At 58.4% G+C, this 16,666-nt stretch overlaps 2 protein-coding genes across 2 annotated transcripts in view; one reads left to right on the forward strand and one right to left on the reverse strand.

The window, feature by feature from the left end:
• Nucleotides 1–6,563, forward strand: part of DNAH1 (dynein axonemal heavy chain 1) — a 79,518-nt gene extending 72,955 nt beyond the window's left edge. The window contains exons 65-78 of the mRNA XM_060021467.1: nucleotides 77–272; nucleotides 581–732; nucleotides 1,260–1,456; nucleotides 1,704–1,848; nucleotides 2,106–2,264; nucleotides 2,348–2,479; nucleotides 2,869–3,039; nucleotides 3,129–3,308; nucleotides 3,377–3,553; nucleotides 4,181–4,351; nucleotides 4,470–4,600; nucleotides 4,949–5,300; nucleotides 5,619–5,853; nucleotides 6,414–6,563. Coding sequence (XP_059877450.1) covers nucleotides 77–272; nucleotides 581–732; nucleotides 1,260–1,456; nucleotides 1,704–1,848; nucleotides 2,106–2,264; nucleotides 2,348–2,479; nucleotides 2,869–3,039; nucleotides 3,129–3,308; nucleotides 3,377–3,553; nucleotides 4,181–4,351; nucleotides 4,470–4,600; nucleotides 4,949–5,300; nucleotides 5,619–5,853; nucleotides 6,414–6,535 — 2,520 coding nt within the window. The 3' untranslated portion in view covers nucleotides 6,536–6,563. The remainder of the gene's footprint in view (nucleotides 1–76; nucleotides 273–580; nucleotides 733–1,259; nucleotides 1,457–1,703; nucleotides 1,849–2,105; nucleotides 2,265–2,347; nucleotides 2,480–2,868; nucleotides 3,040–3,128; nucleotides 3,309–3,376; nucleotides 3,554–4,180; nucleotides 4,352–4,469; nucleotides 4,601–4,948; nucleotides 5,301–5,618; nucleotides 5,854–6,413) is intronic.
• Nucleotides 6,564–7,613: 1,050 nt separating this feature from the next.
• BAP1 (BRCA1 associated deubiquitinase 1) lies at nucleotides 7,614–15,767 on the reverse strand. The gene is made up of 17 exons (XM_060022639.1): nucleotides 15,682–15,767; nucleotides 15,554–15,583; nucleotides 15,390–15,444; nucleotides 14,266–14,398; nucleotides 13,820–13,939; nucleotides 13,289–13,350; nucleotides 13,061–13,203; nucleotides 12,715–12,793; nucleotides 12,130–12,253; nucleotides 11,671–11,818; nucleotides 11,014–11,198; nucleotides 10,437–10,570; nucleotides 9,464–9,942; nucleotides 9,189–9,349; nucleotides 8,823–8,915; nucleotides 8,617–8,689; nucleotides 7,614–8,403 (listed from the first exon to the last, which is right to left on the reverse strand). Exons 1-17 carry the CDS (start codon nucleotides 15,716–15,718, stop codon nucleotides 8,270–8,272), a joined length of 2,190 nt encoding a protein of 729 aa, XP_059878622.1. The 5' UTR covers nucleotides 15,719–15,767; the 3' UTR covers nucleotides 7,614–8,269.
• Between the last annotated feature and the right edge of the window lie 899 nt (nucleotides 15,768–16,666).

Below are 16,666 nucleotides of genomic sequence, written 5' to 3' on the forward strand. Positions count from 1 at the left end.
TCGCCACCCACCTCTGCCTGGTGCCCTTTGACAACCTACCTGGGCCTGACCAGCACCCCCTGTACTGCACCCCCAGGCCAAGGTCAGGATTGCAGAGCAGACAGAGAAGGACATTGACCTCACGCGCATGGAGTACATTCCCGTGGCCGTCCGCACCCAGATCCTCTTCTTCTGCATGTCTGACTTGGCCAACGTGGACCCCATGTACCAGTACTCCCTCGAGTGGTTTCTCAACATCTTCCTCTCAGGCATCGCCAACTCAGAGAGGGCAGGTAGCCCTGGCACAGATGCACATGTTGACATAAACGCCAGGCTCTACCCTGGCACAGGTGTGACACACCTGGATGCATTTCCACAGCGGGCACACACACGTAGACTCACACCCATGTCCACTCATACACATCCTCGTCAGGCTTACACTACGTAAGAACACACGCCCCTCCTACCCTCCTCGGAGCAAATACCCCAAGCGGGTGCCCAGACTGCCCCTTTGGCTACTGGGGAGATGGGCTGGGCTGGGCCCCAGGGATCTTGCTTCCCTCCCTTCTCCCTGCACTGCCATCACCCCTCTGCCCTGCAGACAACCTAAAGAAGCGCATCGCCAACATCAACCGCTACCTGACCTACAACCTCTACAGCAATGTCTGCCGCAGCCTCTTCGAGAAGCACAAGCTGATGTTCGCCTTCCTATTGTGTGCCCGCATCATGATGAACCAGGGCAAGATTGACCAGGTGCGTGATGGAGGGGCGGCCAGGTCCTTTCTTGAAAACATCCAGGAGGCTCTGGGTTAACTATGGCCCAGCAGCTCCTGTGCACATGTCTTCTCAGAGCCTTGAGAGTGCTGGTGAGCACAGACAGTCCTGAGCCTCCCGGCTCATGGTCTCATGAGCCCCAGGTATTTCCTGGTGCGTTGGAAAGCACTGAAAGTCACAGCCACCACTGCTTGAGCCTTCACTGTGTGCCGGGTGCTGGGATCACAGCTACCCTCTGACCTACCCCCACAAAACCCCTGGGAAGCAGAGTTCTGATTCTTCCTACTTTCCAAGTGAGGAAACAGAGGCTCAGAGGTCAAATCCTTTGCCTAAGGTCACACAGCCAGGGAAAGGGAAAGAGGTGACACTAACCCAGACCTGTGCAACTGCCACCCCTAAGGGGAACTCCATTTCTCTGGCTGAGGATGGTAGGGGAGGCACTGCTAGGTGGGGCGCTGGAGACAGGCCTCAGGGCCTGGGCACTAGCCTCCCCTGTCCCTTGCCAGAGCGAGTGGCGCTACCTCCTGTCTGGGGGCTCTGTCCCTGTCATGAGTGAGAACCCTGCCCCGGACTGGCTGTCAGACCGGGCCTGGCGAGACATCCTGGCACTCTCCAACCTGCCGGCCTTCTCCTCCTTCGCCCTTGACTTCACGAAGCATCTGTCGGAATTCCAGGCCATCTTTGATAGCCCTGAGCCCCACCGGTGAGCTGGGACCCGGGGCACAGCAGGGTGGGCACATCCAGGGGCTGAGACCCAGGAACAGGCTTGCCCTGGAGCCTTCTCTGAGGGGCCACACAGGGTTGCCCTGCAGCTGTGACTACATCTCTTCCATGCCCCCGGCCATGTACCCCTGGACACCCCATTCTCCCCTGCTGTCCAGCAAGCAGAGACCCTGTGGCCAGTGCCCTCCCACAGGTTGGCTCTCAGGGGGACGTGGGCACTGTTGCAGGGAGCCCTTGCCTGGCATCTGGGACCAGTACCTGGACCAGTTCCAGAAGCTGCTGGTCCTCCGCTGCCTACGTGGGGACAAGGTTACCAATGCCATGCAGGACTTCGTGGCCACCAACCTGGAGCCACGCTTCATTGAGCCCCAGGCAAGTGCTGTCAGCCAGCACCTGGGCTAATCCCCACCCTGGGTCCCAGGATCCTAGCTGTACCTGGACAGACCACTTTGCAGCCTTGGTCAGGCCAGGACCCCTAACCACCCCAAAAAGCTCTGAGAGGTTCCAGGTCCCACCAGGAAGCCCCTCTGGGACTACTCTGGGGGCCCCAGGACCCCCCTACCTTGCCCTGGTCGCCTGTCCCTGAGGAGAAGCTCTAGGTGGCCCCAGCATCTCTCCCTGCCCTGCAGACAGCCAATCTGTCATTGGTGTTCAAAGACTCCAACTCCACCACGCCCCTCATCTTTGTGCTATCGCCTGGCACTGACCCGGCTGCTGACCTCTACAAGTTTGCCGAAGAAATGAAGTTCTCCAAGAAGCTCTCTGCCATCTCCCTGGGCCAGGGCCAGGTAAGGGCGAGGGGGTGGGGGAGAAGGGAGCTGGTGGGCTGGGCCAGCTGGTCCCCCACCACTCAGCACTCCTGTCCCCACAGGGCCCTCGGGCGGAAGCCATGATGCGCAGCTCCATAGAGAGGGGCAAGTGGGTCTTCTTTCAGAACTGCCACCTGGCACCGAGCTGGATGCCAGTCCTGGAGCGCCTCATTGAGCACATCAATCCCGACAAGGTACACCAAGGGAATACAGTACATCCATCCAGGACTGACAAGGCTAAATGAGATCGTCCCACAGAGCACTCAGCCCAGCTACCAGCACACAGTGGGCGCTCAGGAAGTGACATATGTAACACGTATCAACTAGATTAATCTTCCCAGTGGCCCCCTCAAGTAACTGCTACCAGTGACTCGCCCAAGGCCACCCAGCACAGACGGGTGACCCTGGAACTTGCCGAAGCCCATGTTCTTTACCAGTGGTCCCTGCAGCCTGGTCTGGCCCAGCCCAACCCAGGGGTGGAGTCAGGCTGAGGGTGGCTCAAGGTCCTTGGGTAGGAAGGAGCCTGGTGTTGGGGCAGCCACCAGGTACGGGTCTCAATGCTCACGTGGAGCGTGGCCACCAGGTGCACCGGGACTTCCGCCTGTGGCTCACCAGCCTGCCCAGCAACAAGTTCCCAGCGTCCATCCTACAGAATGGCTCCAAGGTGACCATTGAGCCGCCACGCGGGGTCAAGGCCAACCTGCTCAAGTCTTACAGCAGCCTCAGCGATGACTTCCTCAACTCCTGTCACAAGGTGAGACACACTTGGCACATGCACCCCCAACCTGCCCCATCTCCATCACCACCCTTCACACCCCTCCGCCCCGCCCCCACCTCTGGCAGGTGATGGAGTTCAAGTCCTTGCTGCTGTCTCTGTGTTTGTTCCATGGGAATGCCCTGGAGCGTCGTAAGTTTGGGCCCCTGGGCTTCAACATACCCTACGAGTTCACGGACGGGGACCTACGCATCTGCATCAGCCAGCTCAAGATGTTCCTGGACGAGTATGACCACATCCCCTACAAGGTGGGCTGGGGATGGGCTGAGGGCGGGGAGCTGGGCGCCTGTGGGGGCCTGACCTACCCACCCCGTAGGTCCTCAAGTACACGGCAGGGGAGATCAACTACGGGGGCCGCGTCACTGACGACTGGGACCGCCGCTGCGTCATGAACATCCTGGAGGACTTCTACAGCCCCGCCGTGCTCTTCCCCGAGCACAGCTACAGTGCCTCGGGCGTCTACCACCAGATCCAACCCACCTACGACCTCAACGTGAGCACACACCGGGGCTATGCTTTAGGCAGCCTGCCAGGCTGGGGTCCTGGGGTGCCGTGAACACCTGGGTGCTGGAAGACTTGGCCCCAACCGGCCAGTAGTTCCTTTTCATTGATTGATCCATCCCACAAAGATAGCCCTGGAGCTCAGGTTCTGTGGGCAGAGGCCAACTCCCGCCTCTCAGCCCCTGCCCGAGAGGACTTTGTGAGGCTGGGAGGGGCCGGGCGGCTCCTCTGAGGCTGCCAGGTGAGGCGGTGAGGCGGGAAGCAGCCCAGACCACAGTCAGAGAGGGCTCCCTGAGGAAATGATGCTTCAGCTAAGATATGTGAGGAGCAGGCAGGTGCTGGGTGGAGCACCCCAGAGTGTGGGTCAACAGTGTAAAGGGCCTGTGGCAGGAGGGGCTGTGACAGGTTTGAGCAGCTGAATGAAGAAGCAGGGAGCTAGGCAGCAGGGAGAAGTGGGCTAGGAGGGAGCAGAGGCCATGGAGTCCTGAGGGTAAGAGGGACATGCGTAAAGCTTGCGACCAGGGGAGACGAGTAGTGGATGTGCTCAGTTGGAGGGCTGTCCCGCAGGCTGGAGGTAGAGCAGGGCAGGGGCTTCAGTCGCAGCACTCCTACCCTCCAGGGCTACCTCTCCTACATCAAGAGCCTTCCACTCAACGACATGCCTGAGATCTTTGGCCTGCATGACAATGCCAATATCACCTGTGCCCAGAATGAGACCTACACCCTGCTTGGCACCATTGTCCAGCTGCAACCCAAATCATCCTCTGCAGGCGGCCAGCACCGGGAGGAGGTTAGTGGCAGCAGGGGAAAGGGCCCAGTGGTTGAGCAGGACCAGTCTCCTATCCACCATCATGCCTGTTCCCCTGTGGGAAGGAACTCTGTGCATATAGAATTCTTTGCGCCCACAGATAGTGGAGGATGTGGCCCAGAACATTCTGCTCAAGGTGCCTGAGCCCATCAGCTTGCAGCGGGTGATGACCAAGTACCCTGTGCTGTATGAGGAGTCAATGAACACGGTGCTAGTACAGGAGGTCACTCGGTAATCCCCTGCCACCCCCAGCCCTGAGTCAGCAGGCCACTGGGCTGTAGAGTAATGACAGTAAAAGCTACACCAAGTGCTATAAACCCATTCTCTAACTCAGCCATATTTTTATTCCATTTTACAGATGAGTAAACCAAGGCCCAAAAAGGTTACATGACTTGTCTAAGGTCATACATTTACTAACAGCCAGAGCTGGAACTGGTACTCAGGCCACTCGACCCCACTCTATGCTCTTAGCCCCTATGTTCTGCCATTGGTTTTTTGTCTACTGCCTACAACTGGGGAGTGCGGATATGGCCACACGGCCCCAGACCACTGCCTTCCTCCTTGCCACTGCCTCCATAGGTACAACCGGCTGCTGCAAGTGATCACACAGACGCTGAGAGACCTGCTCACAGCACTCAAAGGGCTGGTGGTGATGTCCTTGCAGCTGGAGCTGATGGCTGCCAGCCTATACAACAACACTGTGCCCGAGCTCTGGAATGCCAAGGCCTACCCATCACTCAAGCCACTGTCCTTATGGGTCATGGACCTGCTGCAGCGCCTGGACTTCCTGCAGACCTGGATCTCCAAGGGCATCCCAGCCGTCTTCTGGATCAGCGGCTTCTTCTTCCCCCAGGCTTTCCTGACAGGCACCCTGCAAAACTATGCCCGCAAGTCTATCATCTCCATCGACACCATCTCCTTCGATTTCAAGGTCTGGACTCAGCCAGGGCCAGGTCAGGTGACAGGCTGGGGTGTGGCCCAGGTAGGAGGAGCACGGAGGCCACAGCTGGCTGGCAGAATCAGGGGAGCCCCTGAGAGGGGGTTGGGGGACAGGGAGAGCCAGAAGAGACCATAAGCCCCAGGGAAATCCCTAGGGGCAGAGCACAGACTGTAGGCTACCAGCTGAAACAGCAGGTGAAGGGGGGAGGCAGGCAGAGCCCTCAGGAGGGAGCTTGTGCATCCTGACCCAAATCCTAACCGAGATTCTGGGTGTTTATATGTGAGGGGGCATCTGTGTGCCCGACCACAGGTGATGCGCCAGTCGGTATCAGAGCTCAAGACAAGACCCAAAGAGGGGTGCTTCATCCATGGACTGTTCCTGGAAGGTGCCCGATGGGACCCTCTGGCCTTCCAGCTGGCTGAGTCTCGGCCCAAGGAGCTATACACAGAGATGGCCGTTATCTGGCTCCTGCCAACGCCCAACCGCAAGGTCCAGAACCAGGACTTCTACCTGTGCCCCATCTACAAGACACTGACCCGTGCTGGTATGGGGCCCAGGGCGGGGAGCCTACACCACAGGTGAGGGCCCAGGGTTGGGCCAGTTAGGCTGACCCAGGTTAGCTGAACAGGATGGCTGACAGAGGTCAGTCAGCACTCACTCCTGAGACTGACTGGGCCAGGACAGAGCTGGGCCAGTAGTAGGCAAGGTGATGCCCAGGGGCTGGGCCCAGTCTGTGGGGAGTGGCCCCTGAGCTCACCATCCTCTTGCTTCCCTTAGCAGACCCACCTTGGGTCCTGGGAGGCCCAGCCTGCCAATGGAGGTTCAGAGGGGGTAACTGAGGCCTGGAGAGGTGGGGTGGGCCTGGGCTGGGTCCACAGGGAATGAGCAGGGGCGTCAACTCTCCCATTCCCATCCTCAATTGTCAGTGCAGTAACTTAGGGCAGGCCTGAGCCTTGGCCACACTCCCCAGACAGGCTTCCTCTTGGGTCAGGTCCCCTTCCTTGTCCCAAGCTCAGTTTGCCAAGTCCACTGCCTTTCTTTATACCCTGTTCCTGCCCTAGCTGAAGCAGACAACTTAACCTTCCCCCTTCTTGCCTGCTCTAGGAACACTATCAACCACAGGCCACTCCACAAACTACGTCATTGCTGTGGAGATCCCCACCGACCAGCCCCAGCGACACTGGGTAAAGCGTGGTGTGGCCCTCATCTGTGCCCTGGACTACTAGACCCAGACAGAAGGGCTGGGGCCATTAAAGCTGCATTTCCTAAACAGTCCAGCTGAGCCTTAGCTGCTTACACCAGGCCCCCTCTGTAGAACCCACTGCCAGGGAAACGGTGCGGGTGAGAGGCTACAGGGGCCTCAAGAGAAAATGTGGTTAGCAGGGGGAAGAGTGGCACAGTTGGCAGCTTTTACCTGCAACAAGGGAAGAGAGGTGAGCCTTGCAAGGTCCCAGGGCCCCTCCAGGGACTACACACCAGGCAGGACTAGAGACAGAGGTGCCACCTCCACTGAGTCCCAACACCTCTCCAGGTTGCAAAGCTGTCAGATCTGGTGAAAGCCATGGCCCTCTCCTCCCACACTACACCTTGCACACAACTCCTCAGGTTCCACAGACCACCCTAAGTCCCAGGCCTAGGGTCCCAAGAACCTCTGCCCCAGAAGGCTGAATGCCCGAGAATGCACTCCCCTTACCTCTTTGGTCACACACAGGGCGCTGGGCCCAGGTCTGGTTAGGTCCTCACTCCCACCACAGCCCTGGCCTACAAACCTCAGGCCAGCAAGTACAGGAGGGCTAATTTTTTAGGAGAGTTTTATTCATTCATTAGTCCAATATTTACAGGGGCCAGAGGGGTCGGGCTATGCTTAGCGCAGAGGCAGCTGGCCCCCACCCTGGTCACTATGTACACATAAGGGGCCCGCCTGGATCACCTTCAAAGCCACCTAGAAGAGGCCATGGGGCTGTTTGGGGCCTGAGCTCCAGAGGCAGTGCTGGGCCCATCAGCCATTGGCATCAGGCCCTCTGGGAACATGGGGCTCCAACTGGTTGTCTTGGTCCTATTGTCCCCCACCCTGAGTGCCTTGCAGAAGCTGAGAAAGCTGGCATGGCAGGGAGAGCTGAGTGGTGCCAGCTTCCTGCAAGCAGCCCTGTCTCTGCTGTCTCTAAGAAGAGGGAGACGTGGTAATACTGAGGGGCGGGCAGAGGCTCCTCTGAGCCCAGGAGCCCAAAGCAGGCCCCTTGCCAGGGCCACAACACTGAAGACAAAGAGCCCAGGGCCTTGCCACAGAGAGCAGTCTTACCAAGCCTGGCCAAAGCCAGGCCACCAAACAGCTCAAACACTCCTCTCTGCTCAGGCCATGGGACCCAAGCAGGCTGCTCACCCTGCCCCCGCTGGAATACCCCACTCCCAGTCTAGCCCAGCAGCCAGGTCCCTGAGTTTGGAGCTCTCCCAGGAGGAACGGAGAGCAGACCTGGCTTTCTCGCAACAGGGACAACTGGGGCCAGAGCAGCAGGGCCCCCAGCTGTGACCCTGCAGGAGTGACCCCGGCCCTCCAGGATGACAGCTGTTAGGAGAGAACTCAGAGTCAGGAAGCTGACTATGTCAACACAGTGGTGGCAAGATGGGTTAGAGCCCAGAAAAATAGACGTCTCTGTAGGTAAAATATATATTCTGCTGCCCAGGCAGAAAGGCCAGGTCCTGCCACTCCACAGCCGGCTGTGGAGGAAGCTGCAGCACCTCCCTGTGCCCCAGCTCCTGCTTCCAGAGCATGACGGGGCAGCCCTGCCCTGGCAGGCACTGGGGTACCGTGCAGAGAATCCTGGCCTGGCTCCTATTCCCAGGGTCTGGGCTCTCTGACTGGAACTATTCGGTAATACTGGGAAGAGGGAGAGTGGGGCAGGGGAGGGCCCTGGTGAGGGCCATGTGGCAAGAGTGAGCGGCAGGGTCAGGGCCAGCAGTCCTCACTGGCGCTTGGCCTTGTAGGGGCGTGAGCGTTTCCGCCGGTCAGGCTTCCGCTGCTTGTGGAGTCGGCCAATGCTGACTCCCTGGCGCCGCCGCACCGAGATGTTCTGCTCCACCAGGTTGGCCAGCATGCCTGTGGAGAGGCGCAGGCCCTTGAGCGGGTGGCTGGATGCCCAGCAGCCACTCGCTCAACGGGCCACAGCCTCCGGTCAGAAGCTGAGGGTCTCTCGGCCCTCCCTGAGACTACAGTCTGCTCAAGCCCCAGCAGAGGCCTGAAGGAGGGGGCCTGAGGGCCAGGGCTCTGAGCAGGGCATGCCAGGTAAGGTGCAGCAGCGAGACCCCTCACCTTCCTGAGCCAGCATGGAGATGAAGGTGCAGATGAACTCATCGTAGTTGTGTGTTCTTCTCTGGTCGTCGATCTGTGGGAGAGAAGAGTGAGGACATGAGGACGCTGCAGCCATCTCCCCAGAGCAGCCACCAGCTGACCCCAGCAGGTCGCACCTCTGGGAAGACAGGTGGGCAGAGGACCAGGCAGCTGGAGAGAGGGCCCACCTTGAACTTCTTCCTCTTCTCCACCTCTTCCTTGAGGCAGGCCTCGTAGTTTGCAATCTCAGCCTCCACACACTTCAGCAGTGCCAGCAGCTCCTGCCAAAACCCAACAATTGCACCCGTGGTGCAGGGGCTGGCCAGCACCAAAGCCCCACTACCAGCAGGCAGCTAGAGGCAAGGACGAGCAGCCAGAGTCCCGGGAGCCTACTGAGGCCCCAGCCACCACCCAACCCAGACAGGCTTCCTGGCACCTGGCTTCAGCCACCACCCTTCACACCAAAATACCAACTAGGAACCCAGCACCTGGGCAGCAGTGCCCTAGGCCCTTCCCTTGTCAGTATTAGAAGAGAAAGCTTCAGAGGGGCTCACCTTGGGTGAGTACTTCTCCCCGCTCAAGGGCTCACTAGGCCTGACCAGCCCAGGCTTCTCTCTGCTATCCACAGCCTCCACCACCTCTTTCTCCTCTGGGCTACCAGACCCCTGGCTGCCTTGGCTCGGTCTGATGGAAGGTGAGGAACCCTTCCCACTCTCTGGGAAGAGAAGGCACGAGAAGACCCATCAGAGTGCAGGACACGTGGTGGTCACTTGGCCACCTCCCTCCTCAGTACGCCACTGGGAGGCCAGTGAGCCAGCCCAAGGCCCACCTGTCAGTGCCAGAGGACTCAGCACACCGTCCTCAGCCAGGTGCAGCAGGCCCGTGCTGATGACAGGACCCAGGTCGCGTACAGCACGATTGTAGCGTATGCAGTCAACACGCAGCAGGCTGTCGTCCTCTCCAAAAAGCACCTTGGAGATGTGGGAGGTGACGGGGCTAGAGGGCCGCGTGGGGTTGGCCGAGCGGATAGGCGAGCGTAGTGGCGAATTGAAAGCGCTGCCGATCTCAGAGGCTGTGTCAGTGCTCTCATTGCTGGGGGTGGGCGAGGGCTGTGAGTGCGTGGGCACTGCCACAGCTGGACTCCCGGCCCCGCTGCTCGTCTTGATGGACAGAGGAATTGAGAGGTCTTTCTGGGACTCTTTGAGCTTCTCGGCCAAGACGTTGATGGTGTTGGGCTGCAGCACCGACAGCTGCCCATCCCCAGAGCCACTCAATGGCCCTGGTTTCCCCGGCCCCTTTCGCTTATACCTGTGGGGCCCAAGGAAAGGTAAGCCAAGGGAATGGGCCAGGTGACCACGTTCAGCAACGCCCAGAATGACCTGAACACATCTTGGCCTCCAGGGACTGACCCTGAAGCTCCAGCAGCCTGACCTGGCCATGCCAAGGCTGGCACACTGAGCTTCGACAGCTGCAGCCAGGTGTCCTCAAAGGACACCTCCTCTATTCCAGCTGTCTCACTTCTGGCCTTTTGCCAATGCCAGTTCTTCCAGCAAAGATATCCCCCACCCCATCTCCCAAGGCCTAGACAAAAGGCCTTGATGTCTGGTTAAATGTGCACGGCCCTCGCCCAAGCCCTCCAAAAATTTCTTGGGACCTGGAGTCGGCCCCTTCACGTCAGCCTCCCCGGGGCCCTGCACTCAGCAGGCATTCAGCATTATCTGCTGAAGGGCATTTTCTGGGCTGGAAGATTCAAGATAGGATCTGCAGCACTCAGCCTCCAGCCTTACAGAGCTGGGGCTAACCTGATGGCGGAGTTGGTGTTCTGCACGTCATCCTCCTCGTCATCCTCGTAGTCGTCCTCGTCATCTGAGTACTGCTGGGGTGGGCGGACTGGAACTCGGCTGCGGCCCACACCTGCTGCCAGGTCTTCCTCCTCCTGGGGCAGAGACCCAGGGCGGCCATGAGCCAGGCTGGACACAGCAGCCACAGCCAGGAAGCCAACATGGCTCTCCGGGTTCAGTCCACTGACTCCCTCCAGGTGCTCCAGAGCCCACCCACACTACCTGCCTACATAGGGCTTCTAAGAGAAACAGAGTGCCCTGAAACACCTGCATTTATTTTGCCAGTAGAACCCAACCCACAGAGCTGAATCCAACCCCATGCCCTAAACATTTAGCCCCACAGCCATGAGACTGAGTTTAAAGTCAGAGGAGCTCTCTCTGCCTCCCTCAACCCCTGCCATCATAGGGGCTTCTGAGAATCAGACAGAGGAACGTGGTTACCTAGGCCCCGACAGAAGGCAAACACCAATGAATCACCTGAGGAAAGTGCCTGTTGCAACCTCTCAAAAGAATCCTGGAGGGAATCCTCCCAGCTTACCTGCATGGGGGACTTGGCATAGTTGTGATTGTCCAGAAAGGCTGGCAGCCGCTGGACGATAGGAGTGGGGTTTGGGGGAACCCCATTGATGCTGCTCCCTGGAGGCTTCACCACCAGCTTGGGTTTGCTGGGAGGGCTGTGGGTCGGGGCTTGTGGGCACGAACCAGCTACCTCCTCCACACCATCTGAGAGGGCAAGGGGCATGGGCAGGACTTTCAGCCAGACCCTCAAGAAAAGCTGTCCTCAGCCCACCGTCTCCCCAGTCCTGGGGCACAGTACTGCTCCCCTTCCCTTCTCAGAGAAGAACAGCAGAGACAGCTGATGGGTGGAGTCAGCAAGCTCTAAGTCATGGGGCCACAGTGAGAAAGGAAAAGGATGAGATGAAAAAAAGGAGGCAGAAAGAAAAAAACTTCTAGAGAGGCTAGAAAGGGAATATACATTAAGGAGAAGGCTTTGGGGACTGTGGTAATGGCAGCCCTTTCCAGGTGCCTTTGTTTAGGGAGGGACTGCTCTTCCTCCATGTTCCGAGGGGAGAGGGCTGTAGGTACCAGGCTTCAGACCTCCTGCAGGAGCCTCTGAACCACTGCCCAAGTGCCTCCACAGAAAAAGACTTGCTCTGCTTGGGGTGGCTCTGAGGCCCATGAGAGGCTCCAATACCTGTGTGGGTGCCCTCAGAGGCCGCTGGGGCCCTGCTTGCTTCCAGGGCCAGAGGGGACTTGCTGCTGACTGCTTTGGTCTCTTCAGGCAACTGTGACTCTTGAGACTTGTGGGTCTGAATCAGCTCTGGCTGCGTTACCCTAATCAGCTGAAATCAAAATCCAAGGTGCGGAGGAGTGAAGACAGACCCTAGCTTCTACCTTGGACAGCTAAGGGTCTTGGCTCTACTCACTCACTTAAAGGGAAATAACAACAGTCAAACCTCCTTTCAGAGGCTATTCTCCCCCTCCCCATGCCAAGTCCCATCACCTTTCCCACAAAGGGAGCAAAGGAAAGGAGTGGTTAATTGAAGCCCAGATCCACAATACAGAGTAATGTAGGAATCAGACACCGATGACCCAGTGGAGGGAAGGAGTGGGTGGCTGGGCTAGGCAGGGCCTGGGCAGGAGGGGTACCCACCTGCTGCAGGGCCTCCAGTACTGTCTGACGGTTCACCTTCAGAACGTGCAGCCTGGCCTCATACTTGATCCTGCGGTCGGGCACCACCGCCATCAGGTTGAAGCGGATGTCATGGTAGGGCTCCCTGCAGTCACAGCCGTGGCCGTGAGAGCAGCTCTCACCCTGGCCCCGCCATCAGGTTGAGGCAGATCTCCTGGCAGGGCTCCCTGAAGTCACACCTGCAGCCACAGGTACAGGCCCCACCCCAACAGGCGGGCAGTAGCTGGCCATGCACACCAGGCACCTGAGCTGGTGCCTTCCAACAAGCTGCCTGAGGGGCCTGTCAGGAAGTGAGCCAGCACACGTGGGCCACCCGGGGCTCCACCAGGGCCTGCCCCTTCCCAGGCTATCCTGAAGCAGGCCACACGCAGCCTGAGTGGGAAATAGGGCAAAGAGTTGGGAGCACAAGATCTAATCCTGATCTTGCCAGATTCATCACGTGGCCTTGCACAAGCCATCTGGCCTCTCTCTGCCTTGGTTCCCTCTTCTGTGTCCCTCCCAATGGGGGCACAGCTCCAGAAGTTAGGGCAGGCTCAGGGCCCTTACCCTGCAGTGGCGAGGCCGATACGCTCCATGATGACCCTCCGGGCCTTGTCTGTCCACTCCTCATCCTCCCCCCAAGGCCCTGGGGAAACCAAGACAAGGAGTCAGTAGGTAGGAAGCCCGGAGCTCGGGCAGGCCAGGAGTTGGAAGGATGATGGAGAGAAGGTGACCCAGAGAATCAGGGGCTAGTTGGACAATGCAGTACAGGGTGCCATCCTGCCAGAACCACGTCTTCAAGACACCCCCGCCACGCCCCACCACTGGGTCCCAAGTGCTTGAGGACCTTGAGCCCCACCTCCTTAGGAGGTAAGCAGAGAAATCCAATGGGCCCCCAGCTCAGAGTGCCTACCATGGTCAATGGGGTAAACCTTCAGCCCATCCAGCTCAAAAAGCCGGCCTGTGATAGGCACATAGCTGACAAAGTGGAATGCCTCCATGGTCCGCACAGCACTAAGGCCATTCTGCTTCTCGGGGAGATGGCGTGGCTCAGGCCTGCGGAAGGACACAGTCAGTGCCCAGGATGGTACAACCCCCTTCCTTGCCCCCACCCCCATCAGTTCCCACAGCTCCCACACACCTGGCATGGCTATTATGTGCCTTGGCCAACTCTGGAGCATTGCCAATCGCATATCCTTTGCTCTAGAGGGAAGAAAATAAGGCCACATCAGAGCAACTTCTCAGGCAGGCCTCGGGTGGGAAACAGAGCTCAGGAGAGCAGGCCTGGGGGCATTCCAGGAACTTGAAGAAGCACAGGTGGCCTCTCCTGAAGGCCTAGTGGGGGCAGAAAAGAGCTCTGGAGCCCCCAAAAGATGGGCTGTACTGGCCTTGCACAGTAATCAGTGGACACTGGAGAACAACATTGCCTGATAAAGTCCTAATAAGGTGTCACTTAAGGAACGTTCCTCTCTTCCCTAGGTCTATCTCCTTTTCTGACAATTGGGCCTTAAAAAAAAGTTGACTTACACAATTAATTTACAGGTCGAATATAATGTAAATATCATTTGAAAAAGCCTCATAGTGCCAAATGCCGTGTAGTGGCATTATCAGTGGTAGATCTGGTGGTCACATCTGCCTAGTCAGCTGTCAGGATTAAGGCACTGTGGCCTACCTCAGGGCTGAAGCCTTTGGTGAAGTCCTTCATGCGACTCAGGGTGGGCCCCAGGTCCACATTGCTGCAGTTCAGGAGCACGCTCAGCAGGGCATGAGTGGCACAAGAGTTGGGGATCAGCTGTGAAACAAAGAACAGTCACCCATCCACAGCATCCCTCACCCCAAGCCCATACTCATCAGGAATGGGGACTCAGAGAGGGACAGTCATGTCTGGACAATCCTCATCAACTCCCCTCATCTTTACCCAACATTTGTTCACTCAACTATGTACCCATCAGGAGTCTGGGGACATGGAGAATGGACTCAGACATCACCCTGCTCTAAAGAGACTCCCTTTTTTAGTGAATAAGAGCTCAGTTCCTTCTGCCTTTCCCCACTTCCACTTTCCAAGCGAAGAAAACGGCAGCATCCCACCCTCCAGAAAGAACACAGAGCCCAGCAGACCTGGTGGGCAAAGAACATGTTATTCACAATATCATCATCAATCACAGATGTATCATCCACCAAGGTAGAGACCTTGCGACGGGATCGGCGCTCTTCGATCCATTTGAACAGGAAGATGAATCCATACACGGGGCTGGGGAAAGTAAGGGACAGAGCTAGACCAGTCAAGTGGGGGTAGGCAATCTGCATTCCCTTTCCTCTCCCCTATTCCTTTGCACTGTGTTACCACTCAGGTGCCCTTCCTGTGATCCCACCTCTCCCTTGGCTTCTTCCCAACGCTGCCCAAAGTGGCCCTGCGCCCTCGCACCCCAGAAGCCCACTGCAGGCAGAGTCAAGCATCAGCCTCTGGCTGTGATGCTCCAGGAGTCACCCAGTATCCTTATGAAGTCTATGGTTCTGGGATAAGAAAAGCTGGAACGATGGCTCAGGACCGGGTAGGAACAGAAGGTAAGGCGAGAACAATAAATGTGATGAGGAATTTAAACACTAATTCTCACTTGTGAAGCCCAGGGCCTGGGCCCCAGTGCAATCAGGGAAGTTAATGAACACCCATATCAGTCTGTTCTTTCCTGAAGGGAAAGAAGCAGACTTCTCCGTTTAGTCACTGTAGCAGTTCCTCCACACCTCTATTCTGTAGGACCACCAAGACAAGACCCTGACCTTGGTCACCCAGGAGAGTCCTTGTCAGATGCCACAAACCAACCAATCAATATGAGACCCCTGTATGGGGATTAAAACCACTGGCACATGGGCACAGTAAAGCAGTCATTAATAAATTACAGCTGCACAAAAGGCACAGTGTGACCCGAGTCAAGAGCAGGGGGTTTCTGGCTGGAAGGCCCCAGAAAGCAGATGAATTTAATCCAAGAGATGGTTAGAATTTGTATTGAGGGGAAGAGGCTACCACATAAAGGGAAGTGTTGAGGGAAAACTGGGAGAAACAAAAGCACAGCACCAGCTTCATCAGGAAGGCACCCAAAGAGGAGGGATGCTTCCTTATACGAGATTTTACAATTTGGAGCCTCTGATACTTCCTCCCTTGAGGAGCACTCTCTCCCGGGTCCCTCCCTAGCCCTCGGGGTGTAAGGGGCGACCGAAGCCACGCCGCGTGCCAAGCCACTCACCCCTGGCATTTGCTCTGAAGGTCATAGATCTCCTCCACCTGCACCCCTTTGACACCTGCGATCAGGTAAGGAAAGAAGTCGGGAAGGGTAGCCTCTGGCTGTGGAGCGAGGGCCCAGGAGTGGGCCCCCACAGCCTGGTTCCGGCGCGTAGGAGAGGCTCTTACCGAAATCTTCCACCAGGAGGGTGAAGAGGCCTGGGTGGGGCGACAAGAGGAGCGGGTAGTGGTCAGAAAGGCGCGTCTCGGACCCACCCGGCCTCCCCAGCTCCGGGCCTGCCCGGTCCCCTCCTCACCAGGGTCGCTCTCCAGCTCCAGCCAGCCCTTATTCATCTTCCCGCGGGGCAGCCCCTCAGCGCCATGTCCAGGCCCTCCCGACCCACCGCCGCCCCCCGCCGGGAGCCCCCGCCGCCCCCGGGGCCCCTAGCCCCACACACAGACAACGGGCCCCGCGCGTCACCCGCCCGCGCCGGCGGCACTACGTCACCTCTGCGCGACGATCGCCGCCCCGCCTCTGGCCTCGTCTTCTGCAGTTTCGACTCCAGACGCCGGCGAACTCGCGCGGGAGTGCAGGGCGAGAGGTCGGGGCGGAGCTAGAGCGCCGGTGGCGCGAGAAGGGGCGGGGCAGGCGCGCGGCCGTTACCGCGCTACCGTTGGCGGTCCCACTCTACGCAACTGTCAGCGTCTCTGTGCTCCCCGCGGCTGCAGGCTCTGTGGGTCGCAGTCCGCGTGACCCAGTGTCCGTTTGCGTTGTCACTCCCTTTGCCGGCGCAGTCACCGCGCGGGGCGGCGGCCCGTGAGGTAGCTACCACGGCTTGCGGCAACGAATAAAGCTCCGGGACAGCGGCGCCCTGGGCGATAGCTGGGCGGGCGGCCCTGGCCGGGAGCGGCCGCCCGTGCGCTACCGTGAGGAGTGAGCGGCCGAGGCGACCTCCGGCCCGGCCTCGCACCAGCAGCCCGGCAGGCGCGACATGAGCCTGGTCTGGCATCTGCGGGATGCTCCTTGAGCCCCTTCTTCGGCTGTTACCTCTGGGGGATGGTTGTGGCCACACCGACTCGTATTTTCCAAATAAATCATTGTTTATTCTTGCGGTGGCGGGGCCGAACACGCTTATTTATTTTTAACTTTCTCAACAAGTTTTACCCAGCACTTACCCAGTGAAACAACTCGGTAATCGTTTCAAGGGAGCATCCGCTCGGTTAGGAAATCTCAGACTGAGCAGCTTGTGGAAGCCAGCATTTGCAACGTCCTCCTCGCATGCTTTGAAGATCCTTGCGTCT

This window comes from Delphinus delphis, chromosome 10, assembly GCF_949987515.2.
Source record: "Delphinus delphis chromosome 10, mDelDel1.2, whole genome shotgun sequence".
In the NCBI taxonomy this organism is placed as follows: domain Eukaryota; kingdom Metazoa; phylum Chordata; class Mammalia; order Artiodactyla; family Delphinidae; genus Delphinus; species Delphinus delphis.

Excerpts from the sequence above, each read along its gene's own strand:
- BAP1 (XM_060022639.1), bottom strand. The coding sequence starts at position 15,718 with ATGAATAAGGGCTGGCTGGAGCTGGAGAGCGACCCTG. Across the intron at positions 12,794-13,060 it reads GGTTTACCCCATTGACCATG|GGCCTTGGGGGGAGGATGAG; the intron begins GTAGGCACTCTG and ends TGGTTTCCCCAG. Across the intron at positions 8,916-9,188 it reads GGGAGAAGTACTCACCCAAG|GAGCTGCTGGCACTGCTGAA; the intron begins GTGAGCCCCTCT and ends GGGTTTTGGCAG.